Genomic DNA, 25,523 nt, shown 5'->3' with positions numbered 1-25,523 from the left:
ATCACAATGGTGGAACTTGCGCTGAAAGTAACCTCCAGCAAAACTAGTCCCTTGTCGCACCATGTCACCTCCCGCAGACAGTGCATTTTTTTGGTCATAACTTTCGTTTTATCTTTTCTATGGAACACAGTTGTATTGATTGCTCTTTTCATTCTTGCGGAATGCAGAGCCTGACTTCTCTGAGGCAACTTGGCGGGAAATGATTTGTGTAAGTGTACCTATACTTTTCCTTCCTTAAAGAACAGAATGAGAGAGCGCAGAATAATTAAGGGGGCACTTGATTATTAGGCATGTGCGAATAGTGAGCTTCTAGTTCGAAGCAAATATGAAGCATGTAGTCATTTTGACCAAATAGTTTTGAAGTGCAGTGAATATTTTTGAATTGAAGTGAATACAGTTGAGACTGGAAATGTAGTAGGAAAAGCAGAGGCAGTTCATAAGAGCTGAATAAGATACGTTTAAAGACTAGGTTTACGGCATACACTGGAGCAAGTGAAATAAAAAAGAAAAAATGCTTTCTAACTTATGCTAGGCAAGGTTCAACAGCAGCAAGTCAAATTGCACTGAGCATCATAGCCTCAACCCCTTACCATGCTATTTATTACATGCTGCTGAACTTAAATGTAAATGTTGCTAACAGATTGTTTGGACGTTAATATTTCAGACACAATTCATACTCCTGACTTGCGCATCACCGGGCCACACATCATATATAGTTCAGTGTACAACTGTGGCAGAAATTTTGGATGCGTTGCGTCTTATGCCACAATTTTTCCGACCTCTTTCGTGCTGCACATGGTCACGTGACCACACTGCACACGTATGATTGGTGTTAGTATCACTGCCAGAGGAAGCTATGGCCTTAGTCAGCCGTTACACAAAACTTGAAAAATGTCAGCGCAGGATCTGCACATGTGCAGGAAGTGGAATGCGGCTTGCCGCCGTGTACCAATCGGTGGACGTGGTACTTGGGATTTCTGGGGTAATCCCTTGCGTATACCAACCTCACAACATTGCGCATTTTGGTGCTTCAGACAGACACACATCGTCATCATGGGCCAGCATGAGGTGTGAGAAATTGCGGCATGCCCTGCTCCCCCACACACATGCGCCGCTGCACAAAGGTGCAGGGGGCACATATCCTTGGAGAGAGCAGGATTAAGTTTAGTCTAAATACGCAAATAGGGAGCGGAAAAGCGTGCGTATGGTGTACCCCTAAGCCAAGATCACGAGCGCAAGAAAATGGCGATGCGGTTCGAAGCGAAGACTGTGCACCTACATCAAAAGGCTTTGCAGTGCCAGCTTTCTTATCACTGTGCCTAAAATAAATGGCGTTTCACATCTAGTCTAGGTGCCCTAGCTCCGCTCACTGTTTGGACCTTTTTGGCTCTAATTAAATAACTAATCACTCTATCGACATTTTTTTGCTTAGCATCTCCACATTATCCTCTTTAGATTGCAACCGCTCTTTAGACGCTATCTCTTCAAAGTTCCCCACAACTGCTGCCAACACATTTTGATGACACGTTTTGGTGGCACGACCCCGCCAACATAGCCTAGTAATGCTTTTGCACTAATAAGGTATTGTCGGCTTCGAAGTTGATGTCCGCCGACACTGCAAATAAGAAAGCCAACGCTAATGGAGTGCTCACCTCGGTCATGTTGGTCGTGCTGCATTCTTCTTGTTGGTCATCTTTGTCTTTCAGGTCCTCTGTCCTTCAGGTCCTTCCGCTGCGTTTTTGATTTCTCATCTGGGCTTTGTCCCATCACTCGTGCTCCTTCGCGGCATAACGAATCGAGCAGCCGTCGAAGGCAGAGTTAGTGGAGGTGTGCCACCATCTAAACCGGTACTATCACTCGGAGATATCAGTGCATGCATAAGACTGTTGACTGCTTCTTCCTGCAGCTTATTTTCCTGAATTGTCGAACTTCGAAATACTTCAAAAATAAGCTTGAAATGAATGACGAATTAATCGCTTCGATATTTGAAATGTTCGAATATTTGCACAACCATATTAATTATAATGCGATGACATTGCATTAGCAATAGGTCTCCTTACTTGGTGAGCTAAGGTTGCTGGCTTAGCGCATTAATCAGTGAAAGCCGGTTGACCTTCCACAATACCCTATCCACCAGGCTGTTTCCTTGGCAACCACACTCAGGTTGCACATTCCTCCGCCTGCATCAGAACCTCACCCGTCATGGTAGCAACGTTCTTGGTTCTGCCCGTGGCAGCCACCTCTTGGCTTCTTCCTCTTCCCAACAAGTGGAGAAGGAAGAATTTGTCTCTCCCTTTTGGCTGGTGGCAGGTGGTGTACACAACACTATGCTGTGCTACACTGAACTCTCTCTTTACGGTAGGGCTTCTAATGCTAATGCATTTAAAAAAAAAAAACTTGCCCGGTGGTTCTACGCTGCATGGCCTCGTGTTATTCTTTGCTTTCCTGATGAAATGTTTACTACAATTCAAAATTCGGACGCCTGATTTTTTAGACATGCTTGATTATCCAGACTTTTTTGCGGCACCTCGACGGCCCATAGAGCCAATGTATATGAGTGCCTGAAATTTCGGATACCGCAACTGACCGCTCGATTTTTTTGGACCTCGTTCGCACTCGCCGCCAATCCCCAAGCCGCCATATAATGTCTGCAGTGAAACCTCATTACTTCAAACTGCAGGAGAGATCAATAACTTGATCAAATAAAACGAAATTCAAGCTGAAAGGGGGCCTCTTGCGATACTGAAATTCTGTGCGAGTTGGCACATTGCGCTCGTGTGGTTTTCGAATTCGTACTGTTGTTGAACATCTTCCGCCGCACGAACTTTTTAAAAGCAATCAGAGTTCGCGGAATTCATCTATGCCGAGTCTTTCGTTTCGAATACGGAAAGAGGTAGCAGCGAAGAGCGTGGGAGGCATACCGCTTCACGGAGACGGCGAGCGCGGGAGGAAACTGTGGTGCATTTTAAAGCGAGGTCAGCGTACCCGCTGCAAAACGCACCACAACCCTGACTTTTCTATCGTAAAACCGTAAATAACTGGCGTTCCGATGACAGACAAGATGCCCCTCATTATACGCAAGCCACCGCAGAGTGCATATTGCCGAATACGATGCCGATTTTGGCTATAGACCTCCTGCATGTTTGTAAACAAACGAGTGGCGCTGCAGTAGCTAGCGAGCTCGTGGTAGGCAAAAGGTCGGGGAGTGGCGTCGCGGATAGGTGTTGAGCGCGGGTTTTCAAGGCTTGTAGGCGCGTTTCCAGCTTCTGCGAATCATAGCAATGGTCGATGCTTCCAACGTAGTAATTTGTTAAAGTACACAAGCTCGCTTTGGCCACGTGCGGCCTATAAAGAGAAATAGTTTGCCACTGTATTGTATATATGGTTAGTAGTAAACATGTAGAAAGTGTTCCTGCCGTTTATTTATGCGCTAGGCATTGAATAAAACAAGCTTTGACACTCTGCACTAGACGGAATGATTTTACTTCGGGACAATAGTGAGGGGAAGTGCTGGCCTTGTTTCGTCGGAGCAGACATGCGCTCATCGTCTGCTGACATACGTACGTGTCGCGCTGTGCGAAAAGTGGGGACAGCGTCGTGTCCCTGATCTCCTGTCTAGCTTAGCGCTGTTTTTAGCCGCATGACCACGCACCAGCCAGGCCGACTTGTCCTCTTGTTAAGCTGGTCGATTTGGTGAAAATTTTTGATTTCTAGAATTATTTTTTTTCCTAGCCCTGAAGTCGTTTCGTGACGAAAAATTATAGCAAAATATTGGGTACAAATTTATAAATTACGCATTTTAGAAGTGTGGTCGGCAAAAATTGTGGGGATAATTTCTTTGATTTCAGTGCCGCATTTCTTTGACCAAAGCGAAAGCGAAGATGCCATAAACGAGGGAATAAACTTTAAGGTTCGTTTTGTGACCTCTCACATTTTCTGCGACTGGATCACTCACCTTCGTAATTCGCATGAAAATCAAATGATTCCATTTGTCGCAAACTATTCCTGAGACGTTGTGGAGCGTAATAAATCTCGATTTTTTTCCCTACACGTGCAGTACTGTGTTAGGTATTTCTTGTAAGAAACGTTTTCATGTAACTATGCATGCATAAGTGCTGATCATATAGAAAAAGAACTAATCGCGTCATCGTACAGAGCAGGGCTTTATGTACATGCTGGCATAAAAAAAACTGCGCACTATCTACTCATTTATTTGAGACCTTGGGGGGACTTGACGACGGTGTAAATTATAATTACCCAGAACTGCACCAGGTATAGCTATAAATAAAAGGAATTACTGAAACTAGCGTAGGAATTTCATATTTGCACCAAGTTTAGTTACATATCGCATGCATGAATAACGAAAACACTTTTCATTGCCGCCTCCCCTCTCAATCTCGCCACGTGTCTGTTAGTAGCACGCCTGTGGCTGCTTCTTTTCAAACAAGCTTCGCGATCATGTACTACCTCATGAAACATGACACATGCATGATGCAATGAAAAAGCATATGGCGTTTAGCACACTTAAGGTACGCTATTCTAAGCACACCAACGCGACCGCGCAAGATTGACACAACTTACCAGACTTCTTTCTACTTGAATGAAATAATTAGTAAATATTTAAGTAAATATTAAATGTCATAAAACGCGCCATTAAAACATGGTGTGCTATTAACAAAAAAAAACGCATTACTTGGGGGCGAGTTAACCTGTCGGCGCCCCGTGCACTCCGGCTCTAGGTGATAAGTACGTGTGCAGCTGCATATGTCTTTTTTCTTCCTTGAGCAATTATCAGCCTACTATCCTGAAGTTCAGGTGAATGAACGCAGTAACTTGCATGCTATTAAGTGCATTGAGTGGCAGTGCCTATCGACTCCCAGACTTCGCGCTTTACTATCGTGGCCCAATGCCTGTTAGCCAGTTTCCGAATGCGGCATTTATGCGCGAGAAACCTATCGAGGCTAATTTAATATTTTTTATGCTACTACGCGGATCCAGCAGTGACTCAGCTGGTCAATACATGCTGCTTCTGCGGTGCACAGGCTTGAAGCAGCCGCCGGTAGCTGCGGCAGCTGCGGTAGACACGGGCAAGCGGAACCTGTTTTGCCTACCATGCGAAAGTCGCTGCTAACATCAGCGCCACCGCATCTTCGTGACGTCGCGGGGTGAAGGAGGTCCATACTCTAGGCCTAATAACGGAGGCCAACGCTGAAGGAGCGCTTGCTTCGGCCGTTTCTCGGCTCTTATTGCTTCAAAACCTTCACGTTCTCATTCTGGGCCCATCGTACTGCGGACGCAATGCAGTTCCCGCAGCGGTGTGTTCGCTTTCCCGTTTAGACTTTGTCCCAACTCGTGCGTTCATCGGTGACATGCAGAGGGCAGCACAGCCAGGCCGAGCTCGTGAAAGCAGTTGCCCCCCGTTGTCTGTGCACGTGTTGCGCGGCGAAATTTAGTCATTAGGAGCTTTAGAATGTGTGCAACACAACTGCCCTCTTCCTCCAGCATACTAGCAATAAGTTCGTGATTTTTTCGGTGGAGTTTGATTTTCCGGTTTGCCTGATTTTTCGTTCGTTTTCGCGGTCCCTAGAGGTCCGGCAAAATCGATTGTCGACTGTAGCCAACTTGTGTATTTTTGCTTAGAGCAGGGGTCCTCAAACTATGTTCCACGAAGAATTGTGCTTTTCTGGCTTTCTGAGCACCTAATCCATGTATGCCTCAACCTTCACTTTTCTTTTGCTCACAATGTTTTGGGACTGAAAGTACTGATTACAGCAGTCGTTAATTGAATTTGGCCATTTTTTAGGGGTTTTGTGTTTGCATGCTGCTCTTGCATGCTGCATACTCCTTTTGCATGCATACCAGGCAGGAGGCCACCACGTTCAGGGTTCCACAGCATCTTTTGAAAGGCTAGACAATTGGGAACACCTTGTATAGAGCTTGAACTGAAGGCTTCTGTGCAGAGCTACATATTGACTAATGTGAGCACTTCCTTGTGGCCCTGTTAAAAGTTCATATTGGGGCAAAACTGTGCTGCACTTAATGCGCCCCACACAAACACTCACTCGTGAGGTTGCAGAACTTGCTGTTTCAGGCTTGTGCTTTGGCAGAACAATGGCAGAAAAAAAAACTGACCAGAATAATATGATGATAAAAATATGGAGTGTTTTCGCGGCTTTGGTTCTACCATTTTATATTACTGCTTGCAGTTTCTTATTACATTGAAGAGATGTTGCTGAGTGGCAAGGTATGGCATTGAAAGAAAGTAACAAACAGCAGCCAGAGCAGCAGCCTTACATGTGACCAATCTGTCTTTTTGGAATGTTGGCCCTTCATTTTGTTAGCATTTTTAGCCACCATGGTGGCTGAGTGGTTATAGCGCTTGGCTGCTGGCCCGAATGGCGCGGGTTCGATCCTGGCCACAGCAGTAGAATTTCGATGGAGGCGAAATTCTGGAGGCTCGTGTACTATGCGATGTCAGTGCACGTTAAAGAGCCGCAGGTGGTCGAAATTTCTCGAGCCCTTCACTACGGCGTCTCTCATAGCCTGAGTCGCTTTCCGACATTAAACCCCCATAAAGGTATGGCATTGAAAGAAAGTAACAAACAGCAGCCAGAGCAGCAGCCTTACATGTGACCAATCTGTCTTTTTGGAATGTTGGCCCTTCATTTTGTTAGCATTTTTAGCCACCATGGTGGCTTAGTGGTTATAGCGCTTGGCTGCTGGCCCGAATGGCGCGGGTTCGATCCTGGCCACAGCAGTAGAATTTCGATGGAGGCGAAATTCTGGAGGCTCGTGTACTATGCGATGTCAGTGCACGTTAAAGAGCCGCAGGTGGTCGAAATTTCTCGAGCCCTTCACTACGGCGTCTCTCATAGCCTGAGTCGCTTTCCGACATTAAACCCCCATAAAATATAAACCAAACCAAACCAAACCATTTTTGTGCAATGCTGTTCGTGTGCTGGCTTACATACTGGCCAGTGCTTTAACAATGAAAAGGTAGTGCATGTGAAATAATTTGCATCTTCAGCTTTGGCCAGATTTCCAGGGAGAACCCATCTTGGTGGCTGAGTAGTTGTGGCTCGGTAGTTGTGGTGCTTGGCTGCTTGAGCCCAAGGTTGCAGAATTGGCTTTGGTCGTGGTAGCCACATTCAGTGAAGATGAAATGCAGAAACACCTGTGTGATGTGAGTGCACATCAATTAATCTGCAGCCCTCCACTGCGTCATATCTCAAAGCTCACATTAAGCTTTGGTACGTAAAACCCCACATATTTACAGTAAAAGCTTCCTAATTTGAACTTCAGGGGGCAGGGTAGGCCCTATACCTGTAATGTGTGTTAGCTTATGTTTGAGACTATTTCTGTCAGTATCTGCTAGGGTTGGTGGTCCCAAAGGTACTACTGTAGTCTGCTTTCCGTGCTCTCTTTATTGAACTAGAATTATTTATTAATTGACGTTATTTTTGTTTGTTTCTTTACTGAACTTGGAAAACAAAATTCACTGCATTAATTTGTTTAATTCTAGTTCAGTAGCTGCTCCTTTCCAATTATTAGGTACTGGGCAAAAATAATATTTCTTGTGCATGTGCCTCCCGAGAAGAATGGTCAAATGTTATGGAAATTTGGGTTTTGAGATAATTGGCTTTGAAGAGAACAAAAAGGCTTTCATTATGAAATTACAATAAGAATGTACGCATTGACAAAGGCTTCAATAGCCATCAGCCAGGTCATCTCGACAATAATTACTCGTTTATTTGCTACCTTGCTTTCCAGGCCATTTTGTGATGAGCCGCCGCGGTGGCTGAGTGGTTATGGCGCTCGGCTACCGGCCCGAAAGACGTGGGTTCGATCCCGGCCGCGGCGGTCGAATTTCGATGGAGGCGAAATTCTAGAGGCCCGTGTACTGTGCGATGTCAGTACACGTTAAAGAACCCAAGGTGGTCGAAATTTCCGGAGCCCTTCACAACGACGTCTCTCATAGCCTGAGTCGCTTTGGGATGCTAAACCCCCATAAACCATAAACAATCTTTTTTTTCAGGGGTTCAAGGTAAAGTATTCACCTTCCTTCGATCTTGAAACCAAGTGAACTTTCTGACACCGGCGCCTTGTTTCGGTATATGCACTGTTTTCCAGCGCTTTCTTCTCCCGGAACTTAACCTTGAAGTGAGTTGGTCATACGATAACGTAGGGATGCGCTCGTGGCAGATCAGTCACTGGGGTCTTGGTGAAGTCACATTCTTTTGGTATCAGTATCTCGCGTTTAAAACTACGAACTCAAAGGTACATATCATTTTGCCCTCTTGAAACGACTGCCCAGTTATTTTAGAGTGTAAAGTAATCTTAACATTTCATTGCCACAGCTTGTCCTTACTAGGCACAAGCTGTTAGCAACAAATGCGGTTGTCCGCTGTGGCGACGGAAACCTGGTTTCCTTTCCTGCAGATGGACCAGCCAATGAACAGCCCATCACTGCAGCTGCCCTTGACGCATACTGGATCGTCTGAAAAATGTGCCTCGCGTGTGCAATGGCAGCGGTCAAAATGAATGCCACAATTTGGTGAGGGTGAGTTGTAGTATCCTATTTACAAATGTGCATTTGAAAGATGGGGAGATGCGAAGAAAGTTTCATTACTTTTCACTGGTACACTTTTTTTTCTAATACCCACAGAGCTACCTTGTGAAGACGTCTGTGTGGGCCCCCAATGATCAAGTAGAAGATTTTCTGAAGCAAGAGTTTGCTTTAATCCAGTTGGCGTTTTGGCAAAAAGTGGAAAATTAAGAAAATACTTCATATGCGATGCACTATTGCTCCTCAGATGGCATCGAAGATTGAATGTTGGTCAAGTTGCTTCACTCAAACATTCACCACTTTGCTCGCCTGCTAGAGCGCGCTCTCTTCTAGTTAGTGCGACGTTTCATACAGAGTACAAAACGTTTAAAATGACCGAACTGTGTGTTCCGCAGCTTCTAAAGCCGCTGCAACCAGAAAGGAAAAAACATGACGGTGAAAACCTATTAGTTTAACTGCGCACGCTTGCAAGCAGACAATTTTTAATCAGATGCTATCCCTAGTTGCGATGCAATTACCCCGATACGAGCCCACAACGTGTTCTAGACAAGCGTTTTTCTCTCTGCATTATAAACCTATCATTTTCAAAAACTTATGACAGGTAGTTGGTCTCAGTAGGGTATCTCCAAGTCCAGTAGATGCTTGTCAAGTAAAAGTGTGTTCTGAAGGCAAACCACGGCGCCGGTTTAATCACTAAATAATTTCCCAGTATGGCAACGTACACAATCAAGAGTTGAAATTGATCAACATCTGGAGCGCTGTTCTAGGCTATGTCCTCAATTAGACCGCTGATTCCCCTCAAAGTCATAATTTATGCATTATTATATTATCAGTCTGGAAGCGGTATGTTTCCTCCGAAAAAAAAATGCCAAAGGCTACTGAAAAGACATGTGTAATTTTGCCTCTCGCTGCCAGTAGTTAGATGAAATTGGGTCAAAGAGATGCCTTAATTGAGCATGCAAGTTAAAAATACGTGCTCATTTATCATAACCTTAACTATGTGGATATGTTTGCGCAAGGCATCAAACATATACTTTTGGTGTGCGGGGTTTTTCTTAACTGTCGCACAATTTACTAATTGCAAATTTTTTCCCGGTAGCCACTCGGACAAAAATTGCATTTTCTAGTGCCTAGATAAAAACAATGGCGATTTTCGAATATGTAACTTTTAATGTAAACAATGCATACTTTGTTAATTTTACATCCCATAATTGCTATCTAACCGCCCACGACCGCGGCGGAATTCCGCCGGCGTTGTAGGCCTCGTTGTCAGCGGCGGGAGCAAAAGATCGCCAGAAACTCTGGGGCTTATGATGTCCAGGTTGCTTTTTCTGAGCAACCCAGCCACCTAGGTAACGTGACCTTGCGGCGTCAAAACATCATGCCCACAGCCGCAGGAGGCAAAGTCCCCACTAGATTCCTAGCGAAGTGACCACCTGGGCAAGTGTAAATTACATTAATAATCCGTCGCAAAACGCTACTCTGGAAGTGAAAAACGGGATATCGCAAGCTACATTGGTGACTTTGTTTGAAGCAGCCACATGCCGTGGTTGTTAGGCATTACTTAACCGCTGCACCACTCGCCACTCGCCACGGGTCATATGAGAACTCCAGGACAGCTATTAAAGAAGGCAATGGCCAATTCCACATATCTGCGCATTAAACCGTTGACACTATCGAAATATCGCGTCAGTGTAGACTCCACTTGTTATCCATGTAACTCTATTCTATGGCGTTGTGGGACGCGTGGCACCCCAGTGTCCCATATGATGATTGGGCTAGCGGTTTTGGGTATTTATTTCAGAAACAACTCTTTTTTTTAGATACTGGGCCTTCAGAGGGGCTGACATTATATTCGGGATATTCCCAGCTGCTCTGTAGGCCAGAAGTTCGCGTTTTTTGGAGCTTGTTTTATTTGATGGGGAAGAGGTCTTTATAGCGACGGTTGTACTTCCAAATGCTCTTCTAAATTATGTGATTGTCGGCAGCGACCACCTCCTCACCCTCATCCATTACCGCCACCTCCCGCGTTGCCTCTCACAACGCCTGTTCTGGCGGTTACAGATGCCCTGCAGCCTGGCTGTTTCTTTTTTGCGTGCTCTTATTGCTTCCGCTGCTTACCTATAGCACAAAATTGCTTTTAAAAAAATTCTATGCGCAGGCTCATGACTATCGCCTGAAATAAAGCACCACATGTTATGTTAACGCCATAGCGTTATAGGCTCCGTTCAGCGTTGTGAGCGGTAATTAGGCTATCTTAGCGTGGCCCAGGAAGCCACAGCAGAGAAGCAACCTAAGTGGCAACCTAGGTCACGTGATCTCGCGGAGTTATCACAACATAGCCACCGGATTGTGAACAAGCAACCACACTGGCAGGTGGCAGTTAAATTAGCGGTTGATTGCGAGCGGTTGCTCGGGAAGGCCAACTTTGGTCGCACAAGTCCCACCGGTGGCAGCACCTGCCATCTCATCACAATGGCGCGTCCTTCAACCACTGCACCATTGCGCAAGAACTGGTATGAGGATTCCTAGCGCATGCGAGTGTTAAGTTGAGAAAGAGCAATTCGGCCTATATGGGCGTTACCTCATTAACGCCATAGCATCATATTCTGAACGCGGAGCGTGTGTGTCCCATCCAATTGATTGTTGTTTTTAAGCGCAGTTTTTAGTGAAACAAGGAAGATATTCGGCGAAACAAATTTGTTGCTTACACATTGTACGTTACTCACAGGAGCCACTCTCAAGCCAGATGCCTGAAGGACGGGCAGTCGTGGCCATGTACACTGGCTGAAGTGCATCCGTCTCGTGGGTGCCTGAAGTCTGCCTACCAGCCACACTCTATCAGCAGGGGTGAGGATGGCTTTTATTCCAAATTACGTTGAAACATTACCGCTAGAGATAGTTACGCCTACAAAAATTGCAATAATTCTATGCAGGATATGGAGACAATGAGGGCAAAACTAGATACAACCGGTATTGTTCGTTTACCTTAACATAATTCAAATTAATCGATCGCTGAAACTAATCTATATGACCATTCCCATTTAGTGCTACACTGTGACCACATGATCCTTTTCGGCCTTGATTTCATGAGTTCGTATCAGTATTTCTAAAAATTTTTTTGTCGGCAATAAATTTCACTTTTGATGCCACAAAGGACTAAAGTAAGAGCGAGAAGGAAGAAAAAAAATGCAAGTAGCGTATAACTTCCACTGCTGCGTGCCTGTCCTTATAGCTGACACTGCAAGCTGCGACTTCGGGTGTTCTCAATGTCTCACCCTCTGCATGAATAACGATAGCCTAATAAACAGTAGTCGTTTAAAAGCTGTGTTCAGAGTGGTCAGTCGTGATGACTACCTGACCTGCGATAAAAAGGCAGTATGTGAAACCCTGCAGGCTGCTTGAAGGCCAGCTGTAAGCGGGGCGTTAGCGCATTGGCATCAATAATATTACATGGCGGTGGTTAACAACAGCTAATTGGTCGAGCCTCGGACCATTTATGTAGCGTATTAAAAGTCCGGTCATCCAGTGGCACTGCCCCAAGCGGATAGCTCTCACTTGTTTGCTGTCTTCCGCCGCGCGACGATTTGGCAAAAGATGTCACGAGAGAGGAATGATTGGGCTGTGTTAGCCCGCAATTTTGGGTTTTCACTTCGGTTTTGTTTTTAGTTAGTGGCTCGGTTTTGAAGATCAAGCGGTTTTAATTCAGACAAAGTGGGCAGATTGTCACCTGTCAATCGTGGCAGGTGGTGCACCTTTCCCATTCAGGCAGGTTTTAGACAAACATCGCCAAAATCGGTAAGTGGGGTCTCAGTCCTAGCGTGCGCAGCAAAAAAAAACAGAAATTAATCTGCTTGCCCTCTGTCTGCACAGAGCCGGCTCCAGAAGTGGTTTAAAACAATGCTGATGGCCCGCGCAGCTGGCACTGCCACTGAACACCGAAATGATTCCCCACTGCCACTCGAGTGCAGCTGAACAAACACACATACCCGGCAGCACAGCTAATCTGCCCAATATTAGGAATGTATTGGCAAAGGCCGGTGAAACAAAGGACCGGAGTGAAACCAAGCGTTTCCAATATTTGGCTGATTACCTGTGGCCAATTTCGGTTGAAGTCCCCTACTAACAAAAGAGGCCCTCCCTTCGAGGTCCCGCGCGCTTTCGCGAAGAGCTCATTGAAGCCGCAAGGACTTTTTTGGTGTGGCGGGCTACATACATTGTGAATTGTGAATAAACTGACTATTGTGTTTTCTCTTTTGCGGGATTATCTCAATCAAAATATGGTCTAGATTTGTAGTCCCGGTATCATGCTGCGACACCATTATATTCCTTTTGATGCGAGTGTTGTCGTGTTGTCACCTCGTCCTACGAATGATTTGTAACTCGCCAGCTTGGCGTGCTTACCACATTCCTGCAACACGATTACATTTATTGCTGAGGTGAAATGTACTCTGCACGTCGGACTTGATTTAGTCCCTCCGGTTAAATGCGATGTCCCAATTTCGGCTTTGGCTCGCAGATAGAGAAAAAGGAATCACTATGCTCCCTATCTGGCCTCTTTTCTGAAAAACTTATCATTGCTGAATGAGCAGTTCAGGGGGAAATACAACGACACCACCAGATTAAAACTATGCGAACCTTGTGGAAATACGTTAAAACTGATAGCGCTGTGACAGAAATAATGTTGTCTACCCCTGGCTGTTTTCCCGTTCGAACTGCATAATATCTCTATTCTGCATCACCACTGACGCGTGGCTTGGATTTTTTCACTTATGACAGATTACTTCTCATTGTTAGCGGAGTGAATTTCAACCGCGGAATGGTCGAAAAATTCTATTTCTTTAAATCCGACTCCTTAGCAAATACTAATCGTCTGTCGTTAACATATATTTTTTGCAGTCAGAATCAAAATTGTATATGAAGCAACTCTTTCGTATATACCATTTAACCGCCGTATAATGAATCACTTTTACAAGAAAAAATTTCCCAATGAAAATTCACATAATGCTTTTTACATTTTCCGTGAAGGAAAATGGTTGCCGCATTCAAAATCATTTTTTTGCATGTTTCATTTTTGGGAAATTGGCGTTTTCCATGTACAAAATGTCCATGTGGTCTGAAACAAGTTAGATGATCTGTGCGGTGCGAGTTTATTCTTGCTATCTGAAGAAAGCCTTTTAGATGCCTGCAACGTCTGTAAATACAGAAAATTATAGAGAAAACTGCTATGGTTGAACAATTTTTCAGTCACCGCGTGACGTATATCGTATACACCGCTTCAGAAGCCATTCTAGGCAAAAAGAATTTCTCTAGAATTGGCTCTTAAAGAACAACTACGATACACAAGTCCCACATCGACACACTCGTAGCTCCGTTCCAAGATCACAGACCACCCACGGTACGTGCCTCGCGGGATGGCCGCTACAGGAAGGAGGGGGGGGGAGGGGGGGGGGCATGCAGAGTGAGTCACCACACTCTCATGTAGCCTGCCTCTCACTTAGTCATTGTCATCATGCGATAGGAAACATGGCTGTAAAAGGCCCAAACCCTTCGACACGCCTCTCAGACACCGCACGTCGCCGGGTTGTGAAAGCCCATAGACATACTTTGGGTCCAACATGCAAGCCATAAGCTTTAGACGCTGCCCGCCAGCGCTGTGCCCCAGAAGCACTGCAGATCTGTGCTCGCACATTTAAGCACACAAGTGAGAGGAAAAATAGGTGCTCGTTATGGCATCCATGATGGAAGCCACACATTTGTTAGTTATCTAACAAATGGTGCTAGATGTTGTTAGATGATAGATGTCTTAACAAATGTGCGAGCACAAACCTGTACACAGCGGGGCAGCGTTTACACCAAGGTTCGTAATGTGGGAGACCCTGATCATCGGTCACCATTATTGGGATTTTCAACTGCTAAACGCCAATGTCCCAAAAATGGAATCTTTACATAAAAGTCACTACCAGTGAAAGAGACAGAGGCTTGCTTTACCTTATTTTTCTTTCAGGAAATCGGCAACTATTTCTCATTACGGTTGTTGTGCTCTGTCCAGTTCAACGTTGTTTTCATGCCCAGAAATTCTTTACAAAAGCGTTCTTCAAAGGGAAAGTGTTTATAAACGCATTTTTTTTCATTTATTTGTAAGATTTCACTGTAACAATGAGTATATCTGCTGATATCCTGTTGCCATGGGTTACATTTTTTGCAATTATGTTATTGTTACCGCAAAAAACCATTCCCCATTGGTTTTCTAAGGCAGTCTTAACTACTCGATGCCAGTGTTCGGAAAAATTGTATCTTTGCTAAATAATTTTTTCTAACATTTGCTAAATAACTTCTCTCTAAATATTGTCTAATTTGCTAATATTTATGATAGCTGCGATTTTTTACACAATAATTATACAGCATATGAAACAAAGAATTTCGAACAAGGATGTATTGTGAAGGAAAATAAAACATTGCATTTATTATTTTACAATTTTATAATTAATTTATAATTTTATGATAAGAGTTTAACAAATCGGGAGAATTAAAACGAAGAACACGGACCGATAAAGGAAAGTTTCTGTGCATACTGAGTGACAGCGACAAAGACCTTGGACCAATCTTTGGGAACTCGGATGGCATTTTCCTGCAGGTATAGGTACTTTGAAAATTACGGTGTTGTACGGAGCACCAAGTGGTCCACCAAGCGCATGATGGGGACTAGTGGCCTGATGGCATGTCTATTCAATTCAATGTATTTTCCAGAAAGATTCTGGCTGTTTTACAGGCAAAAAGTTGTTCCTGACTGCTTGACAAGGACCAACAAAACCACCGAGGCAGTAGGTGATGATTTGATCATGCAGAGGGTAGAATAAAAATAAAAAACAAAAATTGCTAGATGATATTTGTACTCAGTCGGCCCTCGACGTATCAGGGGCTGTATAGAGACCGAATTTTGCGCAGTCAATCATTAAATACGAGCAATGGTAATGCGCGTCAAAGTATAATGTTACGTATGTAAAGCGTGAACCTCCAAAAAATGGGCAATTACAAAGAAAATTGCACTTGTGCACTGCGTTTCCCAGTTGTTACGCATTAAAATATCCGCTTACTGCTGTCAAGATATGTTACCATCGCTCTCCATACTAACGCGACGAATGCATATCGGCCGAAACGGCCCCTTGTACGTTTTTACCGCTACCATTATTTATAGCAGGCAGTTTTCATATTGCCCAGGGGTAAATAACATTGAAAATCATTGGTGCCCAGAAAAATGGTCCGTAATTAGAGTCGTCATACTAAAGGCGGTTATATTAGCGGGGCATGATTGTATAGTATTTACCTCCCGAGCCTAAGGAAAGGGATTGAAAATAATCAGTTTTTTTTTTAGAAAAAGTAGTAAAGTCGCCTTGAGTGTCTCTCTCATATTCTCGCCATGAGCGGCAATTTCGAAGCACCCCCTTTAAAATAAAATCGCAGTGCTTGCACAATGCCTAAGTATTGATCAGTTAGAAGCTTTAACATCGAGAAAAAAGTTTAACAGGGCCTCATTTAGGGTATCTCGTTGTCGGGTTTTGCCGCGAGCAGCTGCGATCATTTTAAGCAACCGCATAAAACTAAATTACATGCATCGTTTTTTCCAGTTGCGTGCGCAGTTGAGGGACACGTGAGGAAAGGAGCAAGTCAGTCATGAAAAAAGACAAAGGTTCCGCTGTTCACTTTGTCTTCCAGTGCACCGCATCTGATAAAAACAAATGTTTTACGCATTCACGGTAACCTGTCAAGTTTAAACATGAGATTAGGGCTTTCTTATACCTATGAACACCTATGATTTTGCTTAGAAATATTGTGTTATCAATGAGCGAAGTTAATTTATTTGTGGTTTATGCAAAAAATACAAGAATTGTTGTATTCTGGACTTCGCAGGCAGCTTTCGCTAATTTGCAATTGGAGCCTACTTACGCATTTTGCGGCTCCCACCGCGTTCTCTCTTCTCTAACTCCTACTTTTGCAATGTACAGCTCTATGTCTACCAGGCCGTGTTCTAAATGTGCGGAGCTGCATTTACAAGTGTGTGAAGTGTGTTCAAGTGTGTGTTAAACTTTTTCAACTCACAAGCTTGGATGAAGAGGTGATCAGGATGCATATCAATATGAGGTCATGATTCGCAGGAGCTGTCGGAGCGGTTTCATCGTTCGCTTCCATGATCTTTAAGCAAATGTGCAATGAACATTCTGGCCTTCCAGCCTATGGCATAAAGCTTTCATTGATTAATTAATTTTATTGAAGTGAACACATTGACATCATTTTATGTCAAAGGTCTGAAAAGCAGATAAGGGGCGAACAAAAGCCAGGACCCTTATAGCCTATGTACGCGAACACACATATTTATTGCAAATGAGACGCAGAAAAGTCCTACTTTTCCAAAAAGTGCGCGCAAGACATGCTTAGCCGGCAGTTGTCATTTATTTTTAAAGCTCCTCGAGCTCTCGTTTAAGCACAAACCTGCAGAAGCCTGTCTTATGCAGGTGTCCTTAGTTTATAATTTAGGGAAACGTCACGGCTTTCTGACACTGCAGTCGACACTATGATGCAAACGAATCTGTGTTGACTCCCACCTTTTCCTTATGAATTCACCTTTCAATACGCCCCCTATATTGTGTTGATTCCAACATTTGAACCTTTCAATGAACATTGCCCTATGCTAACTGTGAATCATTTGATGAATAAAATTAGCAGACCAAAATAGAATGATAGCACTTCTTGTGAACACATATGATGTTTTGGCAGTTTTCTCACCGATGTAAATGGGAGAATATGGCCATGTGGTGACAGTCGAAAAACTACCAGACAATTTCCTTGCTTTAGTTTATCGAGGTGCCTTTGTTTGATAACATTATGGATAGTTTGCCTGCCCTTTCCGGCGTCCTTTCTCTAATCCCTTTTCTCTCTCTAACTCCGTCTTGTTTTCCTCTATTCTTCGCCTCCAATCCTCTGGCCCATCCCTGCAGTGAGTGTTGTAGGGAGTAGAAAGGAAGGGATAGGTAATGTTTCAGGTGGAGGTGGGTTTTGAAGGCAATATTTCTGTTCTTGTGCATTTGAGTAGGTACCCTAAATCGAAAGGTAATCAAGCAATGATAGCGGTGCCCTTTCTTGCTTCGAAAGCGCGTCAATGCATGCGAACTTACGACTCAGTGTGATTGCATTACTGCAATACAGGTGCCTGTGATCCCATGAGATCCTAAACCTACACCCTTTTTCACAGGCAGCACCCCGTCGGCGAGTCTCCTCGAACGCGCTCGGGTGGCTTTTGCGCAGATGGCTTCTGCCGTGTACCGAGACTCATGCCTGGTCCCCAATCCTGTCCGCGGGTGAGTAGTTTTAAGCAAGCAGCAGCTTTATATGGGTTACCGGGAGAGTCGAGCATCAAATTTCTCTATTTCCTAATCAGTGGCTGCTAAAAATGTTTCTTAATTCTGAGGGCTTCGTTCTGGCTCAGTTCTCGCGACCCTCACTTGTTCTATCTGCGCGCCTCTTGGTAGCGAAACACTGCTCCCATTGAGCAAAACTTTGAGGCAATGCATAGAGATCAAGGACGTCATTGCTACAGATTTTCTGGATTTCACCGCTGTTCATTCCTTGTGAAGCAAAACAAGCTTACTCCATTTACTACAATACAATGAAAGTTCCAGCATGGCTTTGGCCTTTCGATACTTTCTGGGTTCGTTTTCAGTTAGGGTTGTCCGGAATCTCCGGCGGGGAAGAAAGCAAAAGTAAATTTTGTATTTTCAATATGGTGATACACAAACGAAAGTCTTGCTCCTACTGCAGCTTTGTCCCATATATTGAAACACCATGCGTTGTGAAAATGAAACACCTATCATGCATGACTATTCTTCATTAAGCCGTTAGACTATAGAATAAAATGGTGGCATACATTTCTGGATGAATGGGGTGACTAGTGGACAAATCAAACGCACCACTTAGGGGTGCGGTTGAGGTGTCCACTGAGATGTCGTGATTTGAAAGCTACTCCACCCTTTCCTTAACCTTTCCTTTCCTGAAAACACACTTTTGCATTTCTCCACTTAACAAGATTTAACACTTTCCGTGTGTACATCTGTATGCGCCACTCAATGCACACATTTTTTGTGGGTCTCGTGCATTTAGGCATCAACCTTCAACCATGCATCAGTTTCGAGGGCTGGAGATTAGGGGAATCACTAGATGTTTGTTTGTAGCCTGTGGATCATTTGGAAAAAATACAACGAATTGCCGCTTTGCAGTTCGCCTGCAGTGTTTGAACGTGGACGAATTGTGCTATTCGTAACATTATTTGTGCTTCATTATGCAATTATTTCTTCACTTTCGCAGGGGACCTCTGGCATCTTGGATGTGGTAACCCGCTGCGGGCTTTGGATGTCGCATTGTCTGCCCTGAGCTTGACGGGCTCCTTGCTCTATTGCTTCATCTTTGAGTCGGCATCACGTGAGTGAAAAAGGAGACATATCTCCGACTAAAGTGAAGTTTATCCTTCAGGAAGCTACATGAGAGGCAGTTGAGGATGGTGTGCGATTCAGTGCTCGTGAGAAGTGTCCACTTCATGAGTCACCCGGGTCTCACCGTCTGCCATAATAACGTGTTGAAACAAGTGAAGTTGCCGTTCAGAAAGTAAAAAACAGAAGTATTGTGTTTTGATAGTTGGAAACGTAAGGTGGGTGGGGTTCTCAAGTCTCAACTTACTTGGAGGCGGTTACAAGCTGGAAATTACATCTGCCCAGTCTGGGTCTACCTGACATAGACGGGAGATGAAAACGATTCTGAACGTAAAATTGCGGTGAAAGGGGCACTCTGGATAACATAAATTAGGAATGCGCCGATTCCCCGGCGCCGGCTTAAACATAAATAGTAGAGGCGCCTGGGAAGTTTCGCTGCAGACCCTCGCCATACAGCAGCAAGCCACCCGCCTGGCGGCGGAGGCCGTGAAGAAGCAACGCATCTTCAGTTGTCCTCAGTCAGCGGAGCATCCCCTACCCGCGTCCCAGGCCTGCGTGCGACCTGTGTCACTAAAGGACACCAGAAGTACTATCGTGATATGCAGTATGATGTCGCTCATTACGAGATTCTGTTTCCACCAGAAAGTTGAGCAATTCAACGCACTACTCCCAAGGAAAAAAAAAAGCACAGTTCCCTACTTCATCTCGAGAATACTTCGAACAAGGAGAACAAGTTCATGGGGCAGATGTGTGCATGTTGTAGCAACAAATTAGAACGTGTACGAAGAGATTTATTGGACGTCCTATTTGAGGCCATGCCTCATCCACCTCCTGGAGACAAGCCAGCCTAGCCAGAATTGTTGAGGGAGCTCTATATAAGAACTCTACGTTGGTTATTCTGTAGTGTGTGCCTAATGTGCTGTCATTGCGCTTCTAGTCCAAGGCAAACGTCACGGCACACGTGTTACTCCAGGGACACAGTGCTTTACTGCCGGCAAGTGAAAAGAGCAGCGGGCTATTCGACCTGCGAACTTTGCAGTTTGGCACATGCAATGGCAGCCGTGCAAATTTATTCCATAGATCTGCTTTAGTTTCTTTTTAGAAAGAGCATTGAAAGCACCTCCTTGAGTGCTGCCAAAAGTCGCTCAAGAAAATTTTCTATCTATTAAGTACAGTAAAATACAACTCTACTTCCCCGAAAAAATAGGATTATCTGTTGGGCTAAAAGCAACAGCTGAGCTTTGCGGGGCTCAAGAGACCATTACAAGGCAACAGAGCAGGGAAAAAAGCAGATTTTTTTATAAAGACCATATTAATGACAAGAAGGAAAGAACAATTGACACAATTAACAGTAACCCTAAATAATATACAAGTACCAAGATATACACGGAAAAAATAGAGGAAAACCAAGTAATAGAACAAAAATAATATACTTACAATCATGAACGCACACAGTGAAAGCGTAGTGCTCTTCTGTTAAAGCCCTCAGTGTGTATGTACTTGTTTAGTATTGTCGGGAGTATATGGGTCAACGAATGGCATTTTGTTTTTTGCCTGCCCTTTTCTTTTTTCCTTTCTGTAATCACTTTCCTCTCTCTCAGTCCTTGAGATATATCTTTTTCTGCTCAGTCTCGCTTCAAAACTCCTCTCACTCTTCCCAGCAGTCAGTGTTGAAAACACTAGAAAGGGCTAGGTATGTTTGTCACGTGGAGGTGGGTTTCGAAGGAAACACATCTATTATTGCGAAGTTGAGTAGGCACCCTATATCAACAGCTGAACAAGCAATGATAGCATTGTCCTTTCTAACTTCGAAAGCGCGTGAATGCGTCTGAGCTTACCATTCACTCTGACTGCATAACTGCAGTCGAGGTTCCTGTAATTCTAAAACTGCACCTTCTCTTTTCACAGGGAGCACCTCTCCCTGCGAGTGTTGTCGCACGCGCTGTGATGGCTTTTATGCTCATGGCTACAGCCGAGTACAGAGACAGAGGGCCTGGTCCCCAATCCAGTCTGCAGGTGAGTAGATTTAAGTAGGCAGCAGCCTTATATGGGTTGCCGGGAGAGTCGAGAATCAAATTTCTGTATTTCCAAATCAGTGGCTGCTCTAAATGCTTCTAAAATGTGAGGGCTGCGTCCTGGCTCAGTTCTGGCGACCCTCAATTCTTTCATCTTCACACTTCTTGGCCAACGCGGTGCTGTTCCCTATGAGCGAAATGTCCGAGCAATACTTAGAGGGCTCTGACATTATTTCTACAGATTTCCTGGGTTTTACCCCAGTTAACTCGCTGAGAAGAACTGCAAGCTTACGGCGTTTAGTACAATATATTGGAGGTTCCAGCATGGCTTCGGCCTTTCGATACATTCTTGACTCTTAGAGGGGAACCAGCCGGGCCAGTTGGTGCATGACAAGAATTCAAAGCACTAAGGACGCGACAGAAGGTGTGTGTGTCTCCTTCAATTGTACCGTCCTTAGCGCTTTAAATGCTTGTTATTCTCGACTCGCTTTCTGTTGGTCCTACCCGGCATTTTCTGCAGGCAAGAGAGCAAAGTTATTTTTGGTGTTTTCAGCAGGGGGATACATAAACGAAAGTCTTACTCCTAATGCATCTTTTCTGCATATATCTCGAAGTTCCAAGCGTTATGAAAATGGAACATCTCACACGCATGATCCTCCTTCGTTAAACTTTTAGGAGGATGAACATGGCGACTAATGCTTAGCGCCGTTGGCATCTAACGCGCCACTTGTCAAGCGTGGTTACCACCACCACGGCGCTAGGATTCGCATTTGTATTCTCAGTATTGCATGAATGGTTAACGAAAATACATATAAGTTCAAGCCTGCGTAGCAAGCAGTCTGCTTATTATGCAAGAAAAGGCCGTCGCCTCACCCACTAGGTGTGAAATGCGGGTGCACACATCAACTACATCCTTACTCAGGTACAAGTACTCACATACGATTTTGCAGCAGCCAATCTTACATCGACTCGTGCACACAATTCGAAAGCTGTTCCGCCACTGGCGTAGCACATGCTGGCGAATTCAGTGCAACGCAGAGCCCGGGTTGGATGGAGCAGAAATTACCTGGTGCTACTGGGCGGACAGCTTCGCAGCGTGTCAGAAAGCCCTAGTCGATGAGAGGCGTGCAAGGCTAACTACTAAACAGAACTATTGAACGCGAAGTGTCTCAAATGTCACTGGACACTCGAGAGCTTACTTCTTATTCGAAAAGTCGCTTAGAATGCTATCTAGGAGTATCCAGAAAGAGTAGCTCACGTTCAGTTTTTCAGCAGCTTTATTTCACAGAGTTCTGCAAATGTTGTCGGGCTCAGTTTGGTCTGAATTCCGAATTGTTACGCTACAGTGCGCACACTGTACAAACATACTTTCCGTGTGTAAATTCCTATGCGCCACTCAACGCACAATTTTGTGCGTCTTGTCCATTTAGGCATCAAGCTTCGAGACCTGGAGACTTGATGGAGTCACAAGATGTTTGTACTGCGCAGGCGGCCTGGACCCTCTGTGCCTGACGCCGCATGGAGCCATCAAGCTCAGCCGTTCACACCACCAATGGATGGAACAGGTGGATGCTGCTACTAGCAACGAATCACAAACGAGCCTTATACGCCGCCGTCGACCTGCGCGACTGCATCATCGCCTTCGGCGGCATCGATCGCACCTGCCGGTGAGCTCACCAAGCCTGCACTCCGGAGCTTTGCTCAAATTCAGAGAGTGGGACAGCCTGTATTTGCCCGCGTGGTAGTAGCCTGTGACAACAGCAAAAGAGAATAACCATGAGGCAGTTTTTCCAGCTGGCGAGCTCTTTTTGAGCCAGCTCGTCTTAATCCTGGTTCGCATGCAGCGTTTTTTTGCAAAGGAAAACGCGCCGATGATGAAACGCGGTCGTTCCGCCGAATTTTCACATTCATGGGCGTTTGCCGCGCCCACTTCTTACACACGTGATGGTCCAGGTGTGGCGGCAAAGCCACATAGGGTCCGCCCGGGTCGCATTTTCCCGTGCAAAAAGTGTTTCATGCGGGCCAGCGAGTCCTTGGGCGTTTCATTCTTCGCTTCTATGAATGCAGTACGAGCAAACCAGACTTAATGGCGCTCTGCAAGAAACCCTAACCTTTTCCGCCATGTGGAATCCACTCTGCATTTTTGGGTAGAAAAGAAAAGCTGAACGGCTCTTGCATGTACCGATACGCATCACTCAGATGTCCAGCTTGTCAGCAAAGTCGTTTGCATTGGAGTAACTTCTAGACATTTAGGTAACGAGAAAGCATTCGACTCAGTCGAAGCTTCAGCAGTTATGCTGGCATTGCGGAATCGGGGTGTAGAACAGCCTGATGTAAAAATACTTGAAGATAGTTATAACGGCTGGAAGAAATAATAGCGCAAAAACGAGACAGAAGAAAATGCCGAGAAAGATGCAGGACAAGCGCTCTTTCTCTGCCTTTTCGTGTGTGTCTTTTTGCGCTAATATTTGTTCCAAAAGCTGTGCTCATTCTTGTCCCACTATAAGCCTTGTTAAAATATCTAACTGCTGCACACCCACTGTCGTCCTCCGTGAAGAAAGGAAGAAACGATCTCTCCAATTCTGTTCACCGCCTGCCTACAAGAGGCACCCAGAGACCTGGATTGTGACTGTTGGGGATGAAAGTTAATAGAGAATTCCTTAGCAATCTATGATTCGCTGATGACATTGTCTTGCTAAGTTAATAAGGAGATGAATTGCGAGGTGTGACCCATGACTTAGAAAGGTAGAGCCGAGCAGTTGGCCTAAAAATTAATACGCAAAAATCTGATGTAACGTTCAGCAATCTCAGAAGGGAAAAGCAGTTTGCGATTGGTAACGAGATGCTGGAAGTGGTAAGAAAATACCTCTGTATATTAGGCAGATATTCACCGCATATCCATATCGTGAGAGTGAAATAACTAGAATAAGAATTGGGTGGTGCGCATTTGGCAGGTACCCTCAAGTCATTAATGACAGTTAATCAATAAACCACAAGATGAAAGTATGAAACAACTATATCTTACCGTTACTCACCTATGACGCATAAATGTGAAGCCTAGAGGCAAGGGTTCATGATTCTTGCTTACAGCGCAGCAAGAACGGGACGCGAGACGAAAGACTAACACAAACAAGGACACCATGTGCATCAGTAGCCCTTTAATTGCATTATTCGAGAGGGAATTGAGTTATCTGACCTCCCACGTGCCTTCCAGATAACCTGTATAAGCTTGATAAGTCTTTCAATGTGTGTATCTATATGCCTTTCGTTCTTCAGTAAAAAAACAGTTGACAGTCAGCGCTTGTTTGTTTTAGTCTTTTGTCTCGAGTCCCGTTCTTATTGCGCTGTGAGCAAAAATCATGAATTCTTACTATCTCGCCCAAGTTTCCGCCTTGATGGACAATGCTTCAACTTTTAAGGACTACAACGCAACCTATGGATAGGAACATGATAGGCATAACGTTAAGATCAGGAAAAGAGCAGAGTTGGTCAAGGAAAACACGCTGGTTTACGACATCCCAGTAGAAATCAAGAAGATGAAATTGGCTTCGGCAGTGCATGTTATGCGAAGGCAAGATAAGCGATTATCTTTAAGGGTAACGGACTGGATTCCAAGGGAAGCAAGCATAGGAGGTGGCGGCAGAAAGATAGATGGTCAGGTCAGGATAAGAAGTTTGCGGGGCTAAGGTCACCACGGTTGCCACAGGAGAGGGTTATTTAGAAAGATATCTGAGGGGCTTTTGTCGTTTAATGGATGTAGTCAGGCTGATGACGATGACAAAATTCTTTAAGCAGCAGCAGTAGAGACACCATGTTATTTAATTACACCAGAACCAACGACGTATCTAAAAGCGATGCTTGCGAAATGTTTTTCCACATCTGTTAAGAAACGTATTGTCGGTGATGGCAAAATATAATTTTTACAGCTTACTGGATAAATTTCAGTAGCAAATCAAACCAAACGATGCCTAAAGACAATACTCTTTTTCTCTTGTCCTTCCACAGAAAGATTAAAGTTGTATCGACGTAGTTGTTACATTTTACTCTATTTGCGCTGATCTATTTTGGTGGGCTGATGATATGTGCTCATCTGCAAAAAAAAGATTGCTTCCTGCGCTTTCAGGGCGATATAGCCTAGTCAGGCACTTTCCGGGCCAGTTGCTATTTCTCCCGAGCCAATTTGTATGCAGTTGTCTCAAGTAAATAAATAAATAAATGAAGGAGGGAAGGAAGGAAGGAAAGAAAGAAGGAATTGAGGAAGGAAGGAATGAAAGAAGGAATTGAGGAAGGAAGGAAGAACAGAATGAAGGAATTGAGGAAGGAAGAAAGGAATAAAGAAATAAAAAAGAAGGAAGAGAGGAGAGCAGGAATTGAGGAAGGAAGGAAGGAATGAAGAAAGGAAGAGAGAAAGGAAGAAAGAACGAAAGGAGGGAAGAAAGAAAGAAGGAAAGAACGAAAGAA

General features: G+C 44.5%; 1 protein-coding gene across 4 annotated transcripts in view; it reads left to right on the top strand.

The window, feature by feature from the left end:
- The window catches only part of LOC144102050 (uncharacterized), a 51,924-nt gene that overhangs the window by 6,000 nt on the left and 20,401 nt on the right, over positions 1 to 25,523 (top strand). For 2 of the 4 annotated variants that reach the window (XM_077635324.1, XM_077635323.1), the window contains exons 6-12: positions 168 to 208; positions 8,440 to 8,560; positions 11,298 to 11,416; positions 17,817 to 17,922; positions 18,926 to 19,039; positions 20,956 to 21,063; positions 22,551 to 22,729. In XM_077635324.1, coding sequence (XP_077491450.1) covers positions 22,581 to 22,729 — 149 coding nt within the window. In that variant the 5' untranslated portion in view covers positions 168 to 208; positions 8,440 to 8,560; positions 11,298 to 11,416; ... (2 more) ...; positions 20,956 to 21,063; positions 22,551 to 22,580. Of the gene's footprint in view, positions 1 to 167; positions 209 to 8,439; positions 8,561 to 11,297; positions 11,417 to 17,816; positions 17,923 to 18,925; positions 19,040 to 20,955; positions 21,064 to 22,550; positions 22,730 to 25,523 lie in introns of those variants that run through there. The other 2 variants (XM_077635325.1, XM_077635322.1) reach the window with 2 other exon arrangements.

Source organism: Amblyomma americanum, chromosome 8 (assembly GCF_052857255.1).
Source record: "Amblyomma americanum isolate KBUSLIRL-KWMA chromosome 8, ASM5285725v1, whole genome shotgun sequence".
In the NCBI taxonomy this organism is placed as follows: Eukaryota; Metazoa; Arthropoda; class Arachnida; order Ixodida; family Ixodidae; genus Amblyomma; species Amblyomma americanum.
Note: the sequence above shows the minus strand (reverse complement) of the source record. Positions and strands in the feature narration are given on the sequence as shown.